The sequence below is a fragment of the Bombus affinis genome, chromosome 1 (genome assembly GCF_024516045.1).
Source record: "Bombus affinis isolate iyBomAffi1 chromosome 1, iyBomAffi1.2, whole genome shotgun sequence".
NCBI classification, from domain to species: Eukaryota; Metazoa; Arthropoda; class Insecta; order Hymenoptera; family Apidae; genus Bombus; species Bombus affinis.
Genome location: NC_066344.1, coordinates 10334338 through 10360103, shown reverse-complemented (window position 1 = coordinate 10360103; position 25766 = coordinate 10334338). Strand labels below are relative to the sequence as shown.

At 39.3% G+C, this 25766-nt stretch overlaps 1 protein-coding gene across 5 annotated transcripts in view; it reads right to left on the bottom strand.

The window, feature by feature from the left end:
- Positions 1–24941, bottom strand: part of LOC126914074 (hypoxia-inducible factor 1-alpha-like) — a 92864-nt gene extending 67923 nt beyond the window's left edge. Inside the window, exons 1-2 of one of the 5 annotated variants that reach the window (XM_050717564.1) lie at positions 24681–24941; positions 4249–4340 (exon numbers count right to left, since the gene is read on the bottom strand). In XM_050717564.1, the coding sequence (XP_050573521.1) occupies positions 4249–4325 (77 nt within the window). In that variant the 5' untranslated portion in view covers positions 4326–4340; positions 24681–24941. Of the gene's footprint in view, positions 1–1621; positions 4188–4248; positions 4341–24680 lie in introns of those variants that run through there. The other 4 variants (XR_007709554.1, XM_050717572.1, XM_050717555.1 and 1 more) reach the window with 4 other exon arrangements.
- Between the last annotated feature and the right edge of the window lie 825 nt (positions 24942–25766).

The following is a 25766-nucleotide window of genomic DNA, read 5'->3' as shown; positions in this document are numbered from 1 at the left end:
CAACGTTTATGATAATCGCCGGCTGCAACGATAATCGAGTGTTCGCAATGATTTATAAAAAAAAAAAAAAACAATTTGTAAAAAAGCATACGGGTCATAAGTTGCGAACGAGAAGAGACAGCGTGTACTCTGCATCAAACTGTCGCCATGTTTTCATTCAACGTTCGATGACAGAACATTCCTTAGCTAATTCCTAATTCGATTATCGAGACGAGACGCGGATGGGGAAAGCGAAGCTTCCGCGGCCGTCTGTCAGCAAATTTAAAACGTAATAAAGAACATTTATAGCCGCCGCGTGTTCCGAGCTTGCATTCTCGAGAATGCGTCAATCGAAGCTTGTTTGATAACGTTTCAACGACGATCGCTGTTTTTTAAATTATAATGCCGTAGTTTTAAATGCAAACAAAAGGTCGCGTGTGCGATATAGAACAGGAATAGAAAACATAAATAGCAGTTAATTATTAATTTAAGAATTTCAAAGAAAAGGAATGAAACATTCTGCCACTTCGAACGTTGAACGATTCAGAATATCGAGAACTCTTCGATACGAAAGAGTTTAGAACTTTGCAACTTTGAGGATCTTTTGAATTTGCAATTTTATCCAAATTGCTGATAAAGAGTAAGAACTATACTAAAAGTATAACTTCGGGAAATCTTAATATAGAAACTTTTTGCTAACACTTTTCTTTAATATAACGCTGATATTGTCTCGATTTATTTTTAATGGACCACCCAGTACTGCTTCAATCCATTAAAGCCGATTGTCAGAGGACTGATAATACACGTTGATAATAAACATAATGTCAACTGCTATCTATGCTCGGTGTAGGATATAGATTGCAAGGTTGAAGCAATATGTACGCGACCTCTGCAATCTCTGCGCGCTCCTACCTACATATGTAACTTACACCGTTCTCTCTCGTATTAATTTTCAAACTGACCGTGTCGACTAGAACGCGATCAAAGGAAACGAAAATGGAAGAGAAAGAATTTTCATTACTCGAATTTTGTCGATCGTTCGCGGCGGATATCGGGATACACAAGCGACCGAGCTCCACGAACCGGTTACTTTTTGATCCTAGCGATTAGTTAAAACAAAAATTCACTCGAACGAATCGCACGCAAAAACGATCTGTCTCGTGCTACTGTTTAACAGATCTACAAGAACAGAATTATAGGTATCGATGTTTGTTTGTAACGCGACAAATAATGTCGGTGGCAGTGGGAAAAGTTCGATTCAGGGCTCACGTTATCCACGCGCACGAAGAACTTTCGAACGCGATGGGAAAAAGCATGGAATTTCTAATCTATCAAGATGATACTTATTCGTTCAATTGCAATTTAAATTTTCCTATTTAAATATCGAATGATCGAGCAATCTAATATTCATATGCGATAGAGTTGCGTAGTAAATGTAAATTCCAGCTTGATTTTTTCATTACGGTCAAATAGGCCGGCATCAGCCGATTACGTAACAAAAATATTTCACCCTAGCCGGGTAACAGGGTTATCCACAAAACGATTAACGCTGAACCTTTAACATTACACGGAATTACACGCATATCCGTTCACCTTGACGCATCCTCCGACATTATGTCGTTAATAGAACAACGAGTCTGACCTTGGAACTGGCAGATCCATGGTGGTGATGTTGGTGATAGCGGTGGATCGATGATGGTGATGGTGAGTTTGCTCGGCCATGATCCCCGGATGTAACGTTTGGTGTTGCTGAGGGTGCAGGTATACTTGTTCCTGTTGCTCTCTCCACAATGTTGCCATTTTTTCCAAACGAGTTTAGTTTACCGTGTCCAACGAATTTTCTCTTAATGATTCGCCTCAACCATGTGCAAACCGGTTCGCACGGCCGCGCAAATGTCGAAATTTTCTTGTACAGTCGAAACAGAACCTCGAATACGATAGATCGTCATCTTTGCTTCTCATATCGTAAAGTTCGCATGAATGTCAATCGTCCAAGTCTGATAAAAATTCGGTCGTGTCTGATATCTCTCGTAACGTTTCACTGGATAAACGGTATACTTTGTATGGTCGATTGTGCGCCCTTCGACCGCGATAGTCGACACTTGGAACGGGATACGTTCGATTCAGAAGACAACGAAACCACTCGAGATACTGGACTCGTCTTCGGCGTCACTCGCCATATTGGAGAACACGCGAACAGCGACGTTCGACGTTACGGCGGCGATGTTTGGCCGTTATCGCGCGACAATCGCGTCTTCGCTGCTTGTTTGTTGCGCGAATTAAAATTAGCCAGGTCGCCGGTTAATCTTGCTTGCGCGATCGCGCTTGTTTCTTCGCGTACAGATAAAGAAACCTCTCTATCTGCGTCCAACAGTGAACAAACACTCGGCGAGATCGAAGCTTCGCAGACGATGCTTCGGACGCGCGCGTAAAAAAAACGAAGAAAGAAAGACAAGGAGAATAGAAAGAAAAAAAAGAGACCGATTATTTTATCACGTAGCACGTACGAATTCCTAGTAGCGTTCGTTTCTTGACCCGCCAAAATCTACGTCAGTTTATCGCTTCGTACGCGAGCCTGTAGTCCAATGTAAACTCGCATCGATGGAAAAAAACTGCAGAAACACGGTGACCTTCGTAGACGCTCGATAGATCACGCGAGAATTACATTCGAAGCTATTTATTATTATTATTATTAATATTATTATTATTATTGTTATTACGCATCAGCTTCGAGTCGTCACGACTTATTCGATCGTGGTAACGTTCTTCTAAAATCGTTCGATCTTGACAATGCTCGCTACGTTAGATCGACAACTTTGAAAAACACTGATTCTCGTACGATGAAACGTCACGTATCGACGAGCGTCTAGAAGCGTTTACAGACTGCTGTTACTGCTTACGGACGTCTGACATGCACACGAATTCTTGATCGGATTCTCTTGACCTTGACACCGTGTTCTAGATCCAGGCGCAGCAGGAAATCCGTATACGAAGACACAGACGGATCGCGAGGGGGCATCGATCGACGAGCCGAGCGGTTACCATCGGATCCAAACGCGTTTCAGATGCATAAACGATAGCCTTTACTTCCCGCTCAGGCGTTCCGTTACATCGTGTGAAACGTGATAAAGACCCAAGACACAACGTAAGTTCGAAGAATTTCCAACCTTGACACACTGTCCCAAATATCGCTTAGAACGGAGAAAATGTTTTCTTATTCCGTCGACTATTATGCGATCCGTGGATAGAGCCAAAAGAGTATCTGCTACCTTCCGTTTCGGCTAATGTCACTTCGACCGGTACACGTACGAAACCCGTATGGTTATAGACGTTGATTTCGAACTGCGGTTCCCAACTACGCTGTCTATCGATATAAGCGACACACTGCGATTAAATTTTTCGCGTGAAATAAAATGCCACGGCACAGTTCACGGTTCGCACGACGATAACGTCTTCGAATGCGCGAATACGTACGAAACGCGTGTCAAACTGTCAATACGGTACTTGCACGTACGTTGTTTTGAATGAATGTACAGAGAAGAATAGTCATTTGCCAAAAACAAGCTAACGAACATCAAGACGCAACACGTACGCTAGTCTGATGCGAACTGCCGGTGGAGCGCTACCCCCACTCTGCCTAACAATCAGCGTTTCCCCTTCCATGCGGACGACCAATCGTCGTTCCCCTCGTCTTCTTCCAATGCTACCTACCCGCGCTCGGACCGCGCAGCATGATAACAACACATTTTTAGGCGGTTCCCTTGTGTAAGGCTGCTTCCACTCGCTTCGATAAGAAACAAATTCTCGTACGTGTGCTCTTACTGGATTTAGGCGCGAGATTTTAAGCACAGTCGATCGATGACCGAACGCTACGACGAATACTGCCTGTTTATCGGTATCGCGAATTATTCGCGCAGGATAAGGAACTGGACACGCGGCGCGTGATCGAAATGCATATCGACGAATTATACGCGCGTACGTACAGGCAGAATTCTATCGCTTGTTTAAAATTATTCCGGCATCAATTTAAATTACAGGCTATTCGTTGTTTGTGAAATTAACAAACGTCGATACGTCATCATTTTCAGTCTTGTGTCTCGCATTCGTATATCCCTCGATGAGACGCATCTCAATATTACTGAATATTACCTGATGTATCTTTTGTCGAATAATTTCTAGGAAACAAATACACGATGAAGGTAACGCGTTTGTTAATTCCAACTTCTTCCACCTTGAACACGATTCGGCGTAGAAAAACTGGACTCTTACCCGTACGAGATTGTCGTTTCCGGCACAGAAGTGGAAGACAACGCGCCAGCATCATCCTCGTCCACGTCATCCTTCATTTTTTTAATTTTTTCCTGCAATATAATAAAACAAATGATATTTACGTTCATTGTTATCGCGTTGTCGAAACCTATCTTCTTTGAAAGTTCTTTTTTTTAGCGAATTACGACAACTTGTTGTACCGTATGTTCGAATATTGTTCTTTTAAAAGCTCGAGATAGCTCTGATCCGATACATCCTTTAGTTATACATTTCACGTATCATTTCGAATCAATGAAATAAACCAAAGTGTTTCCTTTGTGATCTTAACAAAGAATCAAATAAATCAAAATGTTTTTTCCTCGTTATATACATATTGAAATTTTCTTTTGTACTCGTAATTCGCGATGGTTAGGCTTCAATGTCTTCGAAACTCTTCTCATACTTGTTTTGTCGCTAATGCTCATCTGTTAGGTACAAACAGTGATGATGGAAAGACCTTTGATACCGACCAACGAGAAAGAACGATTTACATCATACGGTAGACGGCGACGACAGTTGATTGCTTGATAATGCAAAAAAAAAATTATAATTACCGACGCTAATATATGGCAAAAATGACACGTGTCTAAATCATTGTAATCAATTCGACGTGATGATCGATCGACAGATCCGTCACGAATTATTTGCGACAAAGTTGGTCGAATTTGTAACGTGGAAAATATTGCGAATACGATAAAAAATTGCAGGTCATGAATAATAGATGAAGTAGGTAGGATTCAAGAGAAAGAATTTAAGATTTTTCAGTGAGTCGTTGGCAACTGTAAGATCGCTCGTGATATTACTTCGAGAAGATCTATTACACATTTTCCTTTCTCTTTCAATAGCACGGAATTTATTCGATCAAACGTTCGATGTCTGAAGACTTTCCCGAAAGGATGTGCCACATGTCGATCGGGTTGAGAATTATTCGTCGAACCTTGAAGAGAAAAAGGTTCGATACACTGTTGATTTTCATGCATATATTCTTGTACTGGATCAATGAATATCTGATGTAAAGGTATACTTTTTCCTTACAATGACAAGATGTGTGGAACGAGATACGTATCTTTCTCTTTTTTTTTTCTTTTTTTTTTCGTTTTAGTGTATAAAAAGTTTGGCAGATACTGATTTTCTATTTTCTAAAAAGTTTCTTGACTTTAGCATCGGAATATACGACTAGCATTTAGTGATTATTTTCGATGGAATTAGTCGATCCGACTTGCGTGTTACTTTAAAAAGTTTATTCTTGGTTTGGATTAAATCAAGGAAACGTTGTCTATCCTCTTTAAATTCACACATACCATGTATAAAAATTACATTTATATTTTGTACCCTATCTTTCCCACTTTAAATCGTTATACTGGATGGTAACTATGTCTCAGGCTGTGAGTCTAAAACGGAATTACCCTGGATACGTATAACGCGAAATAACGTTAATATGTATTAGCCGTTTATTTATTGACCATACTGAATTATAGCATATCGAGGAAACCGTACTTAGAAAGTACCTCGAGACCTTACAAACGACCCGATGAACATTTCCTTCAAAATCTATAAATTATGAACATCGATGTACATATTCTAATAAATCCTCCAACGAACAAATACCACCACAAGAAAGTCTATAATTAATTAAATTCACTGTAGCTCGCTTCGCTCGATATAGTTGAATACATATAAAGAATCGTGTCAGTCGCAGTCAATCTGATTAATAACCAAGTACCTGATCCATCAAATCGTACGATATCTACCTGCCTACCTGCAATTCATATAACTACAGACCAAGATACGATCGAAGGCGTATTGCATGTACGCCCACGCCACATTTCCACTGTCAAAGCAATCTAAACCTTGGTCGGAAGGGCATCTCGTCAAGATCGTACTAAGGAAACTATCGAAACACATAGGCAGCACATGCCTGCGTTATACGTGTAACTTGCCAAGGAAACGATAGCGTTAAATGGAAACCGACAATGTTCATCGATGCAACGCATAATTCAAGTAATTTCAGTCGATGGTCGCGAACAAAACGTCAGGTGGCGTGGGCCGATTGCGTATTCTCTCGAATAACAACGCTAATTCGAAACAATCAACTGATGCTGCTCAGGATCAACGGTGTCTTTGTTCGCGTTCAGCCAACTCCGCACAGTCGGATTACAGATTTGCTTTTACTCTATCGCACGAAGAATTCCTCGTCCGGCTCCAACTTACAGATGAGCAGCCTGTTGTTCGATGGTTTCCGAAAACAAACGTCGGATCGTATAAACGAAAAGGAAAGAACGATAGTACAGGGAAACGTTTCCTCCTCTTCCTTTCTCGGCGTGTCCGTCTTCGTACCGACGATATTTTCGTGCGATCGAGCAGAGTGAACGGCTCTGTTTATCGCTCTTATCGATAAAACCGTTCTTTAAGGAATATTGACTTTCGTTACAATATCCGGAACAGTCGGAATCGGTTCGCTTCGACGCGGCCACGGTACAGTGGTATTCTTTATATTTCCTCGCGTTCACTGCACTTTCCAGTGTCTTGGGACAAGTCGAATACGTTTATCGCGAATGTTTCGTGATACCATATTTACGTACTCGAGGTTTCTTGTTCCGTCGTATAGGGTAGTCGTATGAAAGGCTGAGAATCGTAATAACGTAAGTCAGACTATAGCTATTTTTTTCATGAAACGGTTTTCTTCTCCTGTTTATTGCCGTAGAAAGTTCGTTATATTTTTCCAGGTCGTAAAAACGTACCGCGGTTGAGAATAAAGTTGTAACTTAATTATGGGACTCGGGAGATGATGCTTTTAAGAGTCGAAATACGTTGACTTACACTACTGTAATTTTCAACCCGCCAGATGTATTAATAGAAAAGTTATGCTAAGATTAAAGAACATCTAGAAAATAGAATCGACCAGTGCCTTGGAAAGGTTTATATTCTTTCCTCTATTTATCTAAATTAAAAAAAAAAAAAAGGGAAAAATATGTTTACGCCGCTCGTCCACTTCGTCGCACAACATCCTAACACGAAAGCAAACTTCCAACTGCAAACTGAAAATACGAGAAACTAACTGTCCAGTTCGCTTTCGGTATATTTCGAATCCAAATCTATTCGCGCTCCAAGGTACGTAGTTAAAACCAAGAAGAAAAAGAAAGCAGGAAACGCGTGTATTTCGCGATGCAAGAAAGACAACGAAAAAACATAATCGTATCGATTCGCAAGCACGCACCGACAAAAAGATTCCGATATCAAGGACGAACCATCGAAGAACGTTATCGATCGACAATTCGAAGTCTATAGAATGGGGCCGTAAGGGTTCTCCATGGTTTCGAAGTAGCTCGACACAGTACGGAGACACACGGGTTTATAGATAGACGTCTGTATCTAGAAGCTGGCGTCAGGTAGGTCTGTGTTGATACATCGGGTCGTCGACATCGTTCTACTATCGCTACGTTCCGCTGTGTGTGCGCTATACAACAGAACTGATAAGGTGACGAGAAGCAACTTACGTGCGATGCACTCGTTTTAAAACCGCTTCAAGCTCGCGGATGAACAATTGCACGGCGTATGGGTCTCTTTCGATCGAATCGCAAACATTTTTACGTCTTATCTTCGTTCAGGTATCACAGAGTGCGTTATTTAATATCCTACGATCAGATTTTCCTTGTAGCTAAAAAAGAAGATTATCCATTAATCGATTGTAAGTTTGTTCGTTTTGGATGGAACGTACAGATTTTTTAATACGAAACGAAAATTCGTGCAACGTTATTCTTAAACTCTTATCGTCGTCTTTTGTCGTTCTTACGTAGCTTCTCTTCGTAATTCTACGTATGCACGGTGTTTGGCCGCAGGGAACAATTACACGTAATAAGGTATTACGAGAAAAGCAACTTGAAAGGGCGACTTTTTAACGAGCTCTGATATTTTAACGAAGTAACTTTTCAACGTTTCCCTATTTTTTAACGATGTTTTGACTTCAGCAAACCATTTAACTTTAAATTATCACGAATAAACAGTATCGAATTTTCCCACCGCAAACTTTCAACGACTAGTCTCGACTAACGGTAACGCGTAATTTTCCTCTTGAAATTCTTACATTCTATATAACATACGGTATAATTCCAAACTGTTAGTCGGTGATTAACCGCGTCAAGCTAATCGATCCTTCGGAACCAGTTCAATAATCCTACCACTTAAGATCTTCAAAGACCCATCGTAGCTTCTGACTGGTATGGCGTACAACGAACGGCGATCGATCTAAGAAAAACGAACCCAGCCCTATCTATTTAGCTCGCTGAACATTTTCGAAAATCGCTTGAAAAGCAATCATGCCGCATAACGCGATCCAGATACGTATCTACCACGTAGCGCGATAGTCAAACCTCCCTAGGTGCGCGTTAGAGGCTGACATTATATGGCGCATTAAAAATACGAAGCCGAGGCAGCAACTAGGCAGAGGCGTATCGAACGACCGAAAGAAACAAAGAAAATACGATACACGGTGTGCATGTCGTCGCCGCCGGTAATATCCAGCCGTCTAGACACTAGACTCTTTGTTCGTTCAGGGGCTGATTTTCGGGGGTTGTTCCTGGTCGAGCGTAGGGTAAACCGTGCCCGTGGACGGAGGAATGCACGAGTCTACGGGAAAGAGAGCAAAGAGAAAGACAGGAAGGCACAGAGCGAGAGCGAAAGAGAGGAGCAACGGTTACACGAGGATAACCCCAAGGTGTGTGCATGTGTTTGGTCTGGTCGACGATCGACACGTTCGTGATCAACGACGACGAAACTGTGGGCCGTGTCGGTGCACGCGCGACCGCCCGTCGTTCCACGACTCTTCTTCTCTCGAGCAGCGAGCGCCGGTTAACGACGCTCACCTACCAATTTCGTTTTACTCTGCCATCTCTGTCCGATTATTATCTGCGAATCGTGAGACGTCTGTCTTCTTTCTTCACGCTCGATCGATGTCCATTTAGAAGGTGTCCGATCGTGTTCGGCTTCTCTTTCGCTCGAAGCTGCCCCTGCGTGTCTGCCGCGCGATCGAAGGGTTGTTGCGATATTGGTAGAGCAAATCCTCGATTATTAGAGCAACGATCGACGATTGATGATCGAGACGTTGATTAATGGAGAATTTCACGGTGACTCTTCGTATAAACAGAAGTTGAAGGAAATTGCTACGTTTCCATTCAGAAGCTGTTGTTCCTGGTTAATCAACGTTCTACCGTAACAGCGTTATATATCGCACGTTTTAGGGGAGCCCGGACATTTCTTTAACCGCTTGACGCGTTAAATTCCGTGGGGTTATGTGGTTACTGACGTTAAACACGCCGATAACGCTATAGGACGGAGGGGACACTGATGACCCATAATGTCAATTCTTACGGATGGATTTGAAATTAAAGAATAATTGTATTTCTTCGGAAAATTTGTAACAGCGACAGAACGCGTTAAACACACCGTAAAGCACTTAGATAATGTATCGTGGTGAAACAAACGACAACTTACGCCTCAATGCCGTAGGTGTGTTAAATCGATAAGGTAACAGCCCATATCGACAAGAAGGGACCTGGTATCGTCAGAGAACAACATTATTCGCGATTGGAAGAGTTTACATAGTTACAAAGACAACGGTGCGATTAAATTATACGTGCGAAAGTCTGGATATTGATATCGGAAAGACTCAAGGATAAAACTGCTTCGTAATCGAAAGAGTAAAAACTGTGTCTTCGACACCTTAGCCTCAGTCGAGTGAATTAACATACATATTGCATCAGACAATTGCCATTGATCGATTACAACCACCGATATATCCCGTGCATATAAAATAAATGACAACGAGCACCGGTTCCTACGTGAATCGAATTAGAAATTTCACGAAAACGATAGAACAGAGAACGTGTTAAAAGGCATTCCACTTATCGTCCCTCGTAGTTGCAAACTAAAAACTTGACGCTGATACGAGGGTGATATAACGATAAGCTGTAAGACCAACGCCCCAAGCACACACAAAAGCACAGGTGCGATGACGCCTTTCAAGAAGAATCGTCCGCGTGTCTTCGTTGATCTTCGCCGTTCCATAAAATGCGTCGAATCGACCACGATTATCGTTACCAGACCGCAAGTTTTTATGCGTTTATGTAAAATTTGTAAACGCAAAAAATGCAGAGAAAACTGCGTGTAATATGCAAAAGCACGTACAAAATATGCAGTTTTGCCCTCCTGCCTATCACGGTATTTAGTATGTAAAAGGAACTGCTTAGATTCTATTCCTTTATCTGCTTTTATAAAAAAAAAAAAAAAAAAAAACGAATTTACATAAATATCCGCGATTCAACGATCACGCTTCACTGTAGCTCCTTTGGGAAACGGGAATATTCGTTTAAACGAGCACGTATATCGATCGAACGCGGGAACCGTTGTTTTGGTAGTCGAATGGCTGGGTTTATCAAGCATCTCCACCTCGGCGCGGATCTTCGTAGCATCGAACTCTTCTTCCTTAACGATATCTCGAAGCATAGGCGACATTCCTTCGCGGAAATGTAATCGCGAAAGTTCACCGAGAGTTTATAGATATCGCGGACATTTCATATATACGTGTGTACGTATCCATGCACATCCAGAAGAAGAGACACGCGGAGAATATCGTAGAGGAGGTAAGACAGAGGCAGAGTCCTTTGCCCCTGAAGCACGGGGCAGGACGTACACGTGGAACACTATATCCCGAGCGATACGCTGTATGTGGAAGGATGAGACTTCGCTCGATTTTAATATCTGCCGTTCGAGTACGAGAACTACGGCTCGCGTGCATTTGCACAGGAAAAATTACATTACGTAACTATATTGCCCTCTTTGGGCTAAAACGTGGCATTTTTTCGTTTCTCAAGACATATCGGAACGTTTGATATTCCTCGTGCTTCTTCATTTTCCCAATAAAGTTATATCGTGATGGAAGCTGATACGAAACAGTGAGCGAATAATTTACACTGAGAGATAGACAAAGATTGCACGAACAAGATTGTAAAACATCAGCCTCCTTCGATTTCTAAATAGCAGATAAGATATTTTAACCAAGAGGGATAATACAGAATCAGAAATTTCTAATTATATTAATTAAATTTCTGAATGTTGAGATATAACGGTCGTAAAAAGAAAAAAAGGATACTCGTGTAATCGATTCATGCGATTTTCGGGCACGTTATACGCGAAGAAAGAAACGAACGTGTGGATGGTAGAAAAGATTCAGACGATTAGTCGTTACCTTGGTTTCCCAAATAAGAAATTCGTGGAACATTTCATTCCAAGAAAAGATCTGTCAATTTTAACAAGTCTACAATGGATCAAAGGACGAATTTCTTTTATCAACCCTTCTCCCTTGTAATCATCAAGAAATTGTTCCCAAAGATATAAATTAATCTCACTGAAAGCAAGTAGTCGTAATTTATAACGACATAATCGGTTATTAATTATCGAGCTGATAGAAAGAAATATTAAAATTTCCACGTGCAAACGGATTAATCCTTAATGCATATAAAAATCTGTACAAGATGGAATCACCAGCTTCGATCGTACCAATCTTTCAGAAATCGGAGCTTTTTCAACTTTATTTATGGGATTAATCGATAGATGCGACTTGCTCCGAGCCACTCGTATCTTCTAATTATGTTACTTAATTATTTTCAAAGACACGAAGAAACTTAATTTACAGAAGTTGTACAGCACTGATAACAAATGTACGAGCTTTAGTAATTTAATGATTGCAATGTTACGTCAATGCAAACGGACACCACTTCCAGCGCGTCTTATGACGTAAGACTCGTCGTTTTACTCCTTCGCTCCTTTACTTTTAGTTCTTTATTTGACATTGTATGTATTTGCATTATAGGTCGTTGAAATTGTCCAAACATCCGCCGCATACGAGAAAATATTGCGTGTTTAAGTTTAAAAAGATAACGCGATCTCTCGAAATCCCTAGAAACCCTTTAACGGCAAAGGAACGAGTATTTATTTCCGAAATAAAATTTTTTGTCCTATATTTAAAAATGACAGAGACGTTTAAGACGACGAAAATAATTGATACATTCGATATGAATATAATTTTTAAATTAAGAAAATTCTCTATACGAAAGGAAGTTCTCCATTCCAACGCTCGTTCGCGCGCTCTAACGCGTATATCGTTGCATTCACGCGTGGAACACGGATACATAATTTTTGGTAGCACGTATATCTAAGCTTGTATATCTACGTGCGCTCGAGTAAAGCATTTCGTGTTTTTAATATAACTCCGTGATATCATATTTTCCCAATCTTTTATTTTTCTTCCCTCTCGCGGACTCATCTGATATAACTGTTCTCGATAAAAAAAAAAGATGTAGTCTTTTCGCACATTTTTCTACAAAATTCGAAACGTTCGTGCACATTGAAGGGTGATGATGTACGTGCCCCGATGTCGATTGTATAATTTTAACCCTTTCGTTACGAAGCACCATCATAACGAACGGTACACGAACAACCAATTTACCGTTAAAATACTTTATCCCCGTCTTATACAGCAAGTAATCGATAAACTGTAGCAAGAGCGAGAATGGTTCGTATAAACGAATATAAGCTTCAACTTTTTTCGGAAATCTGCTGGTCGAATAATTCGATTCTGAATTTTGTCCTAGAATGGCAGTAGCTCGTTATTGATCGTTCTCACTCCAGTTAGAAGATCGATATACAACAAATCACTCGAAAGAACGTCAACGTCACGAGCTCGATGATATTTCTCTGCTTCGATTCTATCGTAATATCAATTCAGTATTTCTTCCTTGCGAATTGGTGATTCGCGTCAACGGACATTTTGCAGCGCAGCTGAGTTTATTTTCTCATCATTTTATCGCGAGGATCGTATTTACCACTGTATTACTACGCGTAACTTTTACAGCTTACTACGTTTACTACGTTTTTTGTCTAGGCAATAAATAAACTACTATCTCTTTTAACAGGCCATCTTATATCACTGCGTTTCTCTGCTCCGAATAAAACGCAACAGGTTCGCAATTATTCAAAACTGAGCAGATTACTCATCTATCGTAGATACGTACGTACCGAGCGCATTTTCCATTCAAATATTCCAACTATTACTTACTATCATTCGTTGTAATATCTCTCGATGAACTTTGTACCGATTACTTTTATACAAAGTTCCTTAAGATCTGTTTTAATTAGCAATCCAATCGTAGCTAATATCCAGAAGATAGAGCTAAAACTCTTTACGCAATTTACTCGACCTATTGTTTTATCTTACGCCCTGTCTTACCAAGAAACTTCTCCATTCTTACGATTATTTCCGATTAATCGTAATTACTTTTTCCACGATTATACGTTACAGCGATCTATCGATTTTTGTAAGAATCCTTAGACGCTTCACGCGCCTGCTAAACGCACGAACTTGGTGTAATCGCTCGCTGCGTTTATCCGACGATAGCAAACGAAGACGATGAGACCGATGGGAAGGAGAATTTCTCGCGAAGAAACGAAGCAACGAGTTGGACGTTTCCCTGTTGGCTCGACTGCGTTCTCGCACGCGAGTGACGCGCGAAACATATTGCAATTGAAGGAATTCGCTCGGTCAAAAATAGAGCCGCTGTATCTAAAGAGGCGCTCGCTGAAAATCGTTACGGCACAATTTCTGATACTCTCTTTTTATTGCGCCATCCACCTCTCGATGAACACCCACGCGGTTAAATCAATGCTGAATTACTTTCTCGGAAAATGGATGCTATTCAAAGATTCGTTGGTTCGCACGAAACACGTGTGCGTCGCGCATCACCTACAAAGCCAGCCAACGAAATGCATCGATACAATGAGACCAACGTGCAATTCGAACGAATCTTTTTGCGCTCACATTTGATCACAGGAATCGCGCGCATCAATGCGATCTGTTTCCTATTCGAACGCTTATCGCAAAAGACTTTTCTTATAACTACCTTGTACAAGTTAGACGAAATGCGCAACGAAACGAAATTATTATATTATATATTATATGGCGACATTCGCTATACCTTCAAAGCTAAGGCCGACATGCCTAATGCACCATCGATATTCCTATGGATTATTCGCCGAATATTCGAAAGATTGCATAGGCGGCAACCGTAGCGGACATTTAATAAACGCGTGCGTAGTGGGGATATCGAGAGGCAAGAAAGAAAAGAATCCGTTGGTTTCGAACCAAAGATTCATTCTGCCCCGAGCTGCGAAAGGTTGAGCGTCATAGCGAAACAAACGCAATTAGAGAAACAGATTATTGACTCTTGATAGTTAATTGTTAATCGTTAATCGTTATTTGTTGTTAGTTGTTAATAGTTTAATAAACTTTATTGTTGAACATCAAGAGTATTTCTTGTGGACACCTTCAACGACCACCTCAATTATAAGGAAATTATACGAATTTTTGTGGAATTTCGTTAGCATAGTAACGAGACACGACTACCACGATTGTAATATTGAGTTGGCAACTAAGTGATTGCGGATTTTGTCATTAAGTGGTAATGACAAAATCCGCAATCACTTAGTTGCCAACGCAATAGTAACACACGAAATGTGAGGAAAACGAATGGGAACGAACATATGTAAATATTAGGTCGTCCGAAAAGTTTCTTTCGTTTTGTAAGGAAATAATGGATGAGCAATATTTTCCGTTTTATATTATTTTATCGAATTACGTATGATCCATTTTGTTCTATCAAAATAAAGATTAGGTTTCATGTTTGTATAAAGATGCATTGTTGTAAAAGACGTGTCTGTAAAAGAAGGACACTTTAACGGACAACCTAATACCTTCTAGCCTAGAAGCTAGAACCTTCGTCAACGAGACAGTTCAATAATTATGATTTCACCGATCAGCGAATCTGTTACAACGATTAAATTGTTCCGTTGGTTGCAATTCTTTTAACGAGACGGTATAGGGAAGAAACGATGCAAAGAAATTTACACCGATTCTGAGATATTTCTTCCGAAGATATTGTCGCAAACATATACTTAATGAGAAATCGATATACAGCACGAATAGTAATCTCAAACAGATCGAACAATAGTCTCAAGAGATCTGTAAGCATCGTATCTTCCGGTTTATTAATATATCTTCTTCGCGAAATGCGTGTTTGCGACGAATGCCTCGTAACTTCCACATAAATTCTCTTGGAAATCTGTTTGAAATTTTGCCGATATTATCACGATAGTCGTGTCTCGTTATGAAATTTCTACGAGCTTCCCAACACTTTCGCCAGCCATTGCGCGTAAAAGATTCGAACGCGTTCGAGTTTTGAATCCAACGAACGAGTCACGAACGACGTTCTATTACATTACTAAGATACGCGACAATAAATAACTATTACTCGTATCAGTAGCTATTTATTACGATTCACGAAGATAACATCCGACGACCGGCCTATTATTGACCTTGTCGCACGATAACTAGCCAGCGACGAGCTTCGAAACATTGTCGAAGAAAATAATTGGATCTTGTTATGCAAGCAGCAACTGGTCCATTCGGAAATTGAGAAAATTTGAGTTCGACGGTTCGTAGCGATTTATTTTGTAGCGTTACGTAATTTCTATGGGAAGCTCGGATTCAATTTAAGTCTGTTCTGTATGCAGCGTACATAAATGTTAATAACAAGGGAAGGACGAAAAAAAATTCAATTCATTGTAAAATCCAAACACGCGCTTTAAACTGCAGCATTCTGTACAGAACACGCGAGTATTGAAATATTGTATCTAGCGTAGATAAAAATGAATCGATCCAATCCTTTCTTTTTCCTTCTCTCTCTCTCCCTTTTTGTAACATGAAACCGTATTAAAATATGTACAATTCGACTTTAGACGAGTTGAATCGACGATTCGATGCTTACCGTAATACGATCAACTTGTTGGATCATTCGGAACAAATAGCAAACAAATAATCGAAGTAAAATCGTGTTAAGGTAATCTCGTAAATGTTCGAATGGATTTTTTTCAAATTTACACGCTGCGTTGCTTCGTTCATCCATTCGAGCAAACGTTTGTTACTCTTCTATTGTTACTTTTTAACCTATTACTGTATTCGTATGGAAAGTACCGGCATGTACTTTTAACCCATGTACATAATTCTTCTTAAACACCTTCTAATTTCTTATTAAGAAACGCGCCAGTTAACAGGCACAATTATCGTGTGAATTATTCATTTTTCACGTTCGATAATCTTCGCTTTTCGCAATTGCTTTTTTTCTCCTTTTAAGATAACGAGCGATAGAAAATTTGTACTGCGTCGTCGTTATTCGCGACAAGGAATATTCCCTCGAATTTTTCAAACGGACTGCAATAACGTTGCGACTTGTTTACTGTACAAGATAAGATATCGAATGCTACGTAAATGCATGCTAGCGACGCAAGGTTTTTGCTAGTTGCGTAGTTAGCATCAGCTACTATGTGCGGCAAAGCCTCCTGTATCCTAATTACCATTATCCAAATATTCTATAATATCCGACCTTCTGCTGTTCAAACGTTCTTCCAAACCAAACACGATACTCGTTACGCTAATAAATATTTTCTCCTGTTGCGAAGAAAATAAAATTCGCATTTCGTTTACGCGAACAAACTAACGCTGGATTTCAAACACTCAGAAACTCGTAGACGAGACTCTATCGTACAAGCTTTAACGTATTAACTTTAATTACTGCACAAACTCGCGTATTCTTAGAATGAATATAATATACGATGGTTTATCTGTATTTAGAGTAAATGTCGCGCGTCGAAACGGAAGACGGTCGAACGCGATACGGAAACAACTGATCAACTTCCGTTTTTCAAAACCTTGTTATCTCACTATCCGAAGTAAAAAGACGAGTCGAGAAGGACAGCTAGAGAATTTGTATTATCGATTATTCGAACTATTTGGTTTGAATAATCGCAAGCTGCTCGGATACATATGAGATTCTACTGTAATGTACGTTATACGCATCGTGGCACGAAAGACGAAAATAAACGACGAGGATGCACCTTCTCGCACCCAAGTATTTGGATAAGAGGTCCGATGGTGTGACACACAATAAGAAAGCGACTTTCGTAAGAATATACTTTGAATTACGTTTCTACATATCTTTACGCTTTGCACGGTTACCCGCAATGAAAGATTTATAAGGCCCAGTAGCCAAAACGCCAAAAGCCAGCAGCGATTGAAAATAAACAATGACAAGTTTCTTCGTCTCTATTTAACACTTTGGGGACTGCAAACGTAAATTCACGCCTTACATACTTCTACTACCGTTAAATAAAACAGTAAAAAAAAAAGCAACAATGGATGCTATGAACGAAATCGTTTCTACGTTATATGCTCGAATAATACGAAAGAATTATCGATATATCAGATATAATATCGATTGGTCAGAAAGTTCTTTTTAAAGTGATTTTTAAGGAATTTAATGAAACGATATTGTTTTAATGTTAATTGTTCTCAAACATATCGCGCTAAAAGAACGTCACTAGGAGTATCTTTAAATATGCTCGTTGATTTCCAATAAAATGTTACGCGTTCGTTGAACGCTGCTTAGAAACTTCCTTCCAATTTTTAAATCTTTGGTCGGCGTAAAAAATCAAACGGAGAAGTTTCTCGTCGAAAAACCTGAAAGCGTCGTGCGAAAATGTCGTGAAACGAAAAGCCACCTGTATAATTCGATAAACGTATTTCGGGTGGAAATGTAAATCGGAACGGGATTTCGTTCGACAACCGTTCGAATGTTTTTAATCGGTCGAAAAGTATGCGAGAATTCGTGCTACATGTTTGTCAGAGCATACGGTGGTCAAAGCGTGGAGCGAGTGGAATTTAATAGGAGAAAACCGATTGTTCCATTAGCTGAAAATGCCGTTAGTTTGGAGACTAGTAGAGTTAGTAGAAGACTCTGTTATACTATGGCCACTATGTAGACAGATAGTCCGGAGAGGAAACGGGGTTGGCATCGAAACATGTTCACCGAAACCATCGACGTCGTGGCGAACTTTTTGGTCATCGGCCTGAAACGATATTTCATTGGCTCGCAGCTGCACCTGCGGCAGGTGCAGTTCCGATGGAAATAAGAAATTCACGAGCCGCTTTGCAGATTTGACTAGCGAAAAGAATGACCGTATCGTTGAACCCAGTCGCACCCGGACGATTAAAATCGTTAACTCTTTTACACGTCGGAGCTCGATTTGATGCGCGCGAACGCCGCTTCCTCCTTAACACTTTGACTGCTACATTGATCATTCCTGATCGGAACGCTTCAACTCCTTGTATGAAAATTGACAGTTAGGGCAATTTGGATATAACCGATAAATAGAAGATACTTCGAAATAGATAGTGCCTCATTGAACAATTAAACATTTTTATTAGAACATCAATAAAGGGATACTCTATTTGAGGGATACTCTACGAATATTGTTATAAACAAAGCTTAAAAAATAATCGTAAATGTTGCTTTATAATCATATAATCGAAGTTACAAGTGTGCACATACCTTGCTATTATATATAGCATGAGCAAATACTGTTTACTAATATCTTCTACGCGTTTCAACAATATATCCTGCACGTTTTGCTTACGACGAAATAACAAATGCGAATGGTTTGTTGAAATAAACAAAGTGCCACGATGGTCACCCGTGACCACCAATAATATAAACGGTCCATTGGGGAAGATTGTTGTCTTGTATCGTCAATTTATTATTACTTTACCATTATATGCTTTGAATAATAAAAATACTCCCGTGGTGTCCTCAGCGAAACGTGTGATTTCGGCGTGGCAGTCAAAGTGTTAATTCGTTAATTTTCCATCGCCAGACCATCCGAGCGATTAGCAACGTTCGTGTTAGCAACGTGCACCGGCTTCTCATCGACCGTTAAGATTACCATCGGTCAAACGCTGAAGCTTCCGAAGGTGAACACGCTAAGTTATCTCCGCTTCGCTTTAAGAATCAACGTTCCATGAGATCTCATTTGGATCCAAGATATTAACTTTCAAGATAAGTATGTTCTTGAGGGAGGAAAATTACGAGTTCCATCGTTTCCGAATGTTCTTTCTCGCAGCGATCGATATCAATCGTACGTTAATCTCTACAGCGTGTTCTATCTTAGGAAAAATTCAACAGAATCGAACAATTATTAGGAAATGAAAAAGTGCACAAGAATTACCATCTTCTAAGAAGCTTTGAGCAATTAGCGAATATTTATCGAGGAATATTTATCTTTTCTCTCCTCTATCTTGCAACGAATTTTACTTTTTCATTACTATTTACTATTACATACTCGAAATGATTCGACGAGTCAAATTCCGATTTTTCACAGACTTCTCGGTGTTTCCTATCCGATTCACCGCCCGTGTTTTACGCGATCAAAGGACCGTTGAAAGCCAATACGTAACAACCGATCGATCGTTCCATGAAACCGACTAGTGGTTTTCCTGCGGACTTGGCTCGATTATCGCGCCCGGCGTAAGGTTAACGAACATCCTAATATTTACAAATAGAAGTATCGATGTCGAAGACGCGTGCGCGATGAACGTTTCGTAGAAAAATCGCATGCAAATCGCAGCAAACAATTACCGTACTGTTTGAATATTCGATATTTTTAGACCCGACGTATACACGTACATCGTTAGATGGGCAATGAAATAAATTGCACTGTCTAGAACGATATATCTTTCCACCAATAATATCGATCGCTCGTATACACGCGACATTCGACCATAATATATATTAATAGAAAGCATAACGCGGAATGCGACAAGTATGAAATTTATGCGAATAAGACAGATCGAGTAAATCGAGTAAATAGACTAAAACTAACGACAAACAAGTTTCTGATCTTTTTCCAAGAGAGCTGCGCGTCAAGCATCACGCGGTACAGCAATGTCGGAAGCGCGTTGACAAAGCGACGCTCGGGAAATCGCGTAAATGTAAACGATATTTTTACGGGCTGCAGCATCTCCGCTGCGTGCAATGCCAAGAATAAATATTAGCCGGTCAGGCATGTAAGCGCGTCACTCGCCTGACCTAGTTTAATCCACACGATCATCCTTCTGTGCTAATTAAGTAGACACGTCCGCTTTATTAGTAGCCACTCCGACTCTACGATGCTTGATAACGAACACCATCGTTTATTCGTAAGAATATTTTCGACTCATGTGCGCGAGTCCTGCCAAAACGTACAAATTGACGGCAAATTGATAATTGCAGCTATGTTCGACTCGATTCGCGATAAATTTGAACGAGAGACATCAAACGAGATTTGTCGAGGGACATCAGCAAATAACGTATTTCGCTATTTGTTTTGTAGCAAGTACGATCAGCAGACTGCGGATATTTGCGTATTTATAGGATATTCGAAAGCGGAAAATTGCACACGGTCCTCGTAATACGAGAAGGTACGATGCTTAACCGCGTAGTAGCTGCTATTGGATTGGCAACTAAGTGGTTGCGGATTTTGCCATTAGATGGTAATGACAAAATCCGCAACCACTTAGTTGCCAACCCAATAGATAGAACAACCTTCTATGGAACTTCTACTTTTCGAATTATATTTTCAAACAGATGAATTTGCTCGAAGTTAAACAAAGACAAGAGGGTTTCTACGATTAACATACGTTAATTGCAGTATGTAAAATGTAATTAACATACGTTGGAAACGCGAAGAATAAGAAAATGTTGCATTTACAGCGAAACGACGAAAGATGCAAAATATTATCGTGGAATGCTTGTGTGGCGGCAAACGAGCACGGAACTTTCCAACGGCTTCGCGACACAAAGCGCTACATCTTCAAAGCGTAAGGCCGACGCGCCTAATGTGCCATCGATATTCCTATGGTTCTTCTGCCAAATGTTTGGAAGAATGCAGGCGCGGCAACCGCCGCGGTACATCTAATAAACGCGTGTGTAGTAGGGATATCGAAGGGCAACTAAGAAAAGAATCCGTTTGGTTTCGAACAAAGTCATTCTGCCTCAAGCCGCGAAGTGCGAAAGGTTCGGTATCATAGCGAAGCAAACACGAGCCGAGATGAGCGATTATAAACTCTCGATGGTTAATAATAAGTGTGAATCGTATAAATTGTTGACTCGTTGATTGTTAATAGTAATAAACTTTTTGTTGAACATCGGAGTATTCCTTCTGCACCTGTCACGACATACACCTCACTTGAAAGAGATACAGACATTTTAATTTGTAGAATTAATTTGTTACAGAAAACTGGCGATGTTTCCGGAGTTTGCTGTAGTCGTGGAACAAACTTACGCGAGATGCAAACTCGCGCGTAGTTTACCCGTCTGTCGATCGACGCTATCCGCCTAATCAAAAATAGGCGGTGATTTATTAATAATTCGTTAGTCGACTAACCGACAGCGTCGTACTAAAAATAACATCCTATCGAACGCTTCTTGTACGTGAACCGGCGTTAAGCCTCGTTCTCACGTAAACCGTGCAAGACGTTGAAGAAACAGATGTCACGAACGAAGGAGAATCGAAGCGTCGTTCGTACTTTATTCGATCGAATGCTAGGGAAATAAATGCGAGTCACGAGACGACAACGATAACGAATTTGTCGATCGATGATCGAGGATAATTACGACGCTCAAGTTCTAATCGAAGCGGATAGGAAAAGAATGCCCAGTTAGATTCCTCCTATAAATACAACGGAACAGACGCAAAGTATCTAGGTCAAGATGAACGAATTATGTTTACGCGCGTTTACGTCTCGCCGAGTTTCGTCCGATTATCGTTGCTAAATTTGCTGTTTCGATAATAGCTCGTCCTATTGTTGAAACGTTATTCCATGTACACCACAAGATACGTTTCCGATCGAGTTGAAACGGCAAATCTGTATCTTACTGTGCGAATCACCGGCGACATATGGAATAGCAGCTTAAACTAAAATTTAAAAAGCTAAAAAGCTCGAAAGAAGTAGAAACGGAAGAGCGAAAAATACTAGGACTAATTAGAGCAGCTCCATGGTACGCTAACAAAGATATTAATGTTAATTCTCTAGATGTTAATACTATCATTAGCGAAGTAGAGAAACGAAGAAATTGAACCGACGATCGCTCTAATACGATGCTAACTGACTGCCACACACGCCTATCGATCACACACACGAAAGAAAACATTCGATAGGTTTGGTTAGATAACGATCATATAAGCTGGATAATGTAATATTACGAACAATTTACAAACGTAAGTCTTAATGTACGGTCCATCAAGAAACTTTTATCGTGTATTTTAATATTGCATTGGAGTGTGAGCATTAGCAGTCTGAGAATGTGTGAGAACAGGAGCAACGAACGAGTGAGAATGTATTAATGTGTTCCAAATATACAAATGGCTTCTAATGTCGAGTAAGCGAGATATAACTGTAGATGGAGATAAAGTAAAATAACACAAAAAAGAAATACGTTTTCTTGAAACACGCATACCATAAGCCGTTAAAAAGACAACCATGCTTATCGATACGATTACGATACACGTACTCGCAACAAGTTTGTCATAATTTTAATTTGAATGTACACGCTGGTCAGAATCGATCGAATGATAATAACGAGTCTCACGATCACTAAAGGAAGTCCAACGAAGCAAGTTGACCCTAAATTCATCATACAGGGGTCAGAATAAAGAAACGAGCGAGTAATAATGAGTCACATAGTAGTAAACGTATGCTTCCTATTAATAAGAACGTTTTATTCGGTTGACTAATGGAATGTCTAATTTGTCATGTTTCACTTATTATTTTTGCTTCAGATAAAATACACACACACATATATATATATATATATATATATATATATTTAGAATAGTTGTAAACAAACTGTTATATAAAATTCTAAATATAAAAGTAAGAAATTTTTTCTGTTGAGAAAGAACGAGATGAATATTTTTCAGTGTTAAGTTTAAAATATGTTTTTAGGTTCAAGGTCAACACGCTGTATCTCTGAGTATTTTCTAACGAAGTCTAACTTAGAAGTCAAAGCATCGACCATGCTTAGCTAATTCACCAATGTAGCTAGATGATTTGTTAAAAATACGGAAATATTTGAAAACGATAGTAATAACTATAATAATGAACATTACAAAAAAGTGTTTAAAGATGATAATCATGTAGGTAATTAACAAGTTGGCAATATCGCGTTAAATCTAAATCAAGTATTATCTATTTTCAACGTAAAAGAAAAAAACAAACGTTAGATAAAACGTGTTATTCGGAATAGATAAGCGTAATTTTTTATTACGTGTGATGACTGTTGCACATCAAAAACTACATGCCCAACTTCCGTCCAAACATCAACTGTGTTAAAAAGAGGAAATAAATTATGAATATCTCAAACGGTGACCTCTATCGTCGAATCCTATGTGGGTAATGGAACGAATTTAGCCAATTAAAGACTGTTTTATCGACGGAGTAAATCCTGGGGCAATGACCTCGATGTTGAGGAGCGCTTGACCTATATACCAAGTACCATACTAATGTATCCAGCATGCGTACACGTGTATAACTCGTGTTCCATTATTCGTTATCACAATCATATAATTAACTATTTCATACCTCGTAATATTTTCTCTACTATTTTTATCGTTTTCAAAGTCGGAATAAATAACACATTATATACGTCATAGAAACAAATAATAGAAAAACATTGACATTTCAATAAGCGTTGTACAAAATAGAATGTGAAGGTCATTTCATAATTCCTAGTTGTAAAGTGTCATTCAACCATATTTCATTCATTATAAATAACAATGTAAATGCGTGTGTAACGCTAAATACAATAATTGAACGTTATCGATCAAACTTTAACTAATTTAGGACTCGAACAAAAGATGAAATACGTATTCACGGCCATTGCCAGAGCAGTCGCTTTAAATAGCTAACCAACGGCAAACGTTTTAACTTAGGTCAATAGTATGTGATTGATCACATTGTTTACGTATGAGAAACGCTGGGTGGTGCTACTGAAAATACAAAGTTCGATTCGATTCTTATCTGATTATCTAAAACTTTTGAATTTCACGATGTTTTTCAACGATATCGTTCCTATTCAATCCGAACCTTGAGAATAATGAAATACGTTCATATTAATATGTATTTGAAAGGAATTAGAATAACCGTAGTTTATGTTGTTTAAGAGCAGTTAAAGGGAAAGGTCGAACAAGGGCATATCCTAAGGAGTCAATGTCCTGTTGATGACAACAGGGTACACACCCGATTCAGGTCGTAAACGGATCAGTATTAAGGGATAATAACATCATCGGAATTTTACAACACAGTATACAAATAACATAATAAATTTGTTAGTGATCGTATTCATAAATAGTATAATGATAGCTGTAGAAATAACGTTGTAAGGTTTCTAAGGGTGCTTTTCTGTATTACGTACCTGCCACCTCGAGGGCACTGCCAATTATGCTTCTCGTGTGACGACAATCCAACACCGAAAATCCGATTCAGCCGCGAGGGGCTGTTATTTTCGTCACAAAACACTGCACATGTTATCACTACGCATTGCACACTATCATTACAATGTTGTCTTTCCTATTTGCTCAAGAAATCGTCACAAACAAACGTGGTTTACACAAATTCACCTTCGTACTCGGCGCAATGCCGCCATATTTCCTGTTGTTCCGACTTTTCAGATACTATAGCTCCATAAACTATAGGGCAGTATAAGATAGGCATACTTAAAGCATGTTTTAAACATTGATCGTTGCTGCGGTTTTACATGGCCAAATGTACGAAGCAACATAGGAAATACTTTTTTCAGGTCGATATTTCAGTATATGAAACGCAAAATGCCATAAGATGTCGTGTCTATTCCGTCCTTCGGTCTTTCGTCGATACTCGTGAACTATGCGATACAAATTTATATAGCGTGATAAATCTGTTTATGACAAGTCTGTGGTAACAGCATATATTATGTACATATCCAGTAGACTGTGACCGTGATTTAAATTCAAAGCAGTCTTTGAGAAACTTCAAAGTCAATTAATTCACCACGTTTATCCATTGTTATCAAAAAACAATCGATTTACAGATTCATGTAATACACAAATTACCAATCTTCAGAAAAACATCATTAAGTTCAATAATTATTGCCTTATTTGCAGCATCATTATTTTGAAACTTTTACATCGTGCGCACTAATAATGTTCTATCTTGGATTAATTTTTTGACAGAATATTCTACATCAATAACATCAGTTCTATTTCTTAACTTAAACAATTTCCAATTTCATCAGTATAATTATTTATTTTTTTCTGTTTTGCACTCATTTTCAAATCTAGAACTTTCTAAAAGTAAGATAAAACAACAACAAAATTAATTATTATTTAATTAAAATACTATACAAACAAAAACTTTAATTCGTTATACTTTCATTAACAGCAAAATTTATTACTTTTAATAACGATGGATAAACGTGATGGACCAACTGACTTATTTATACTCACATCCATTGTTTTACGGC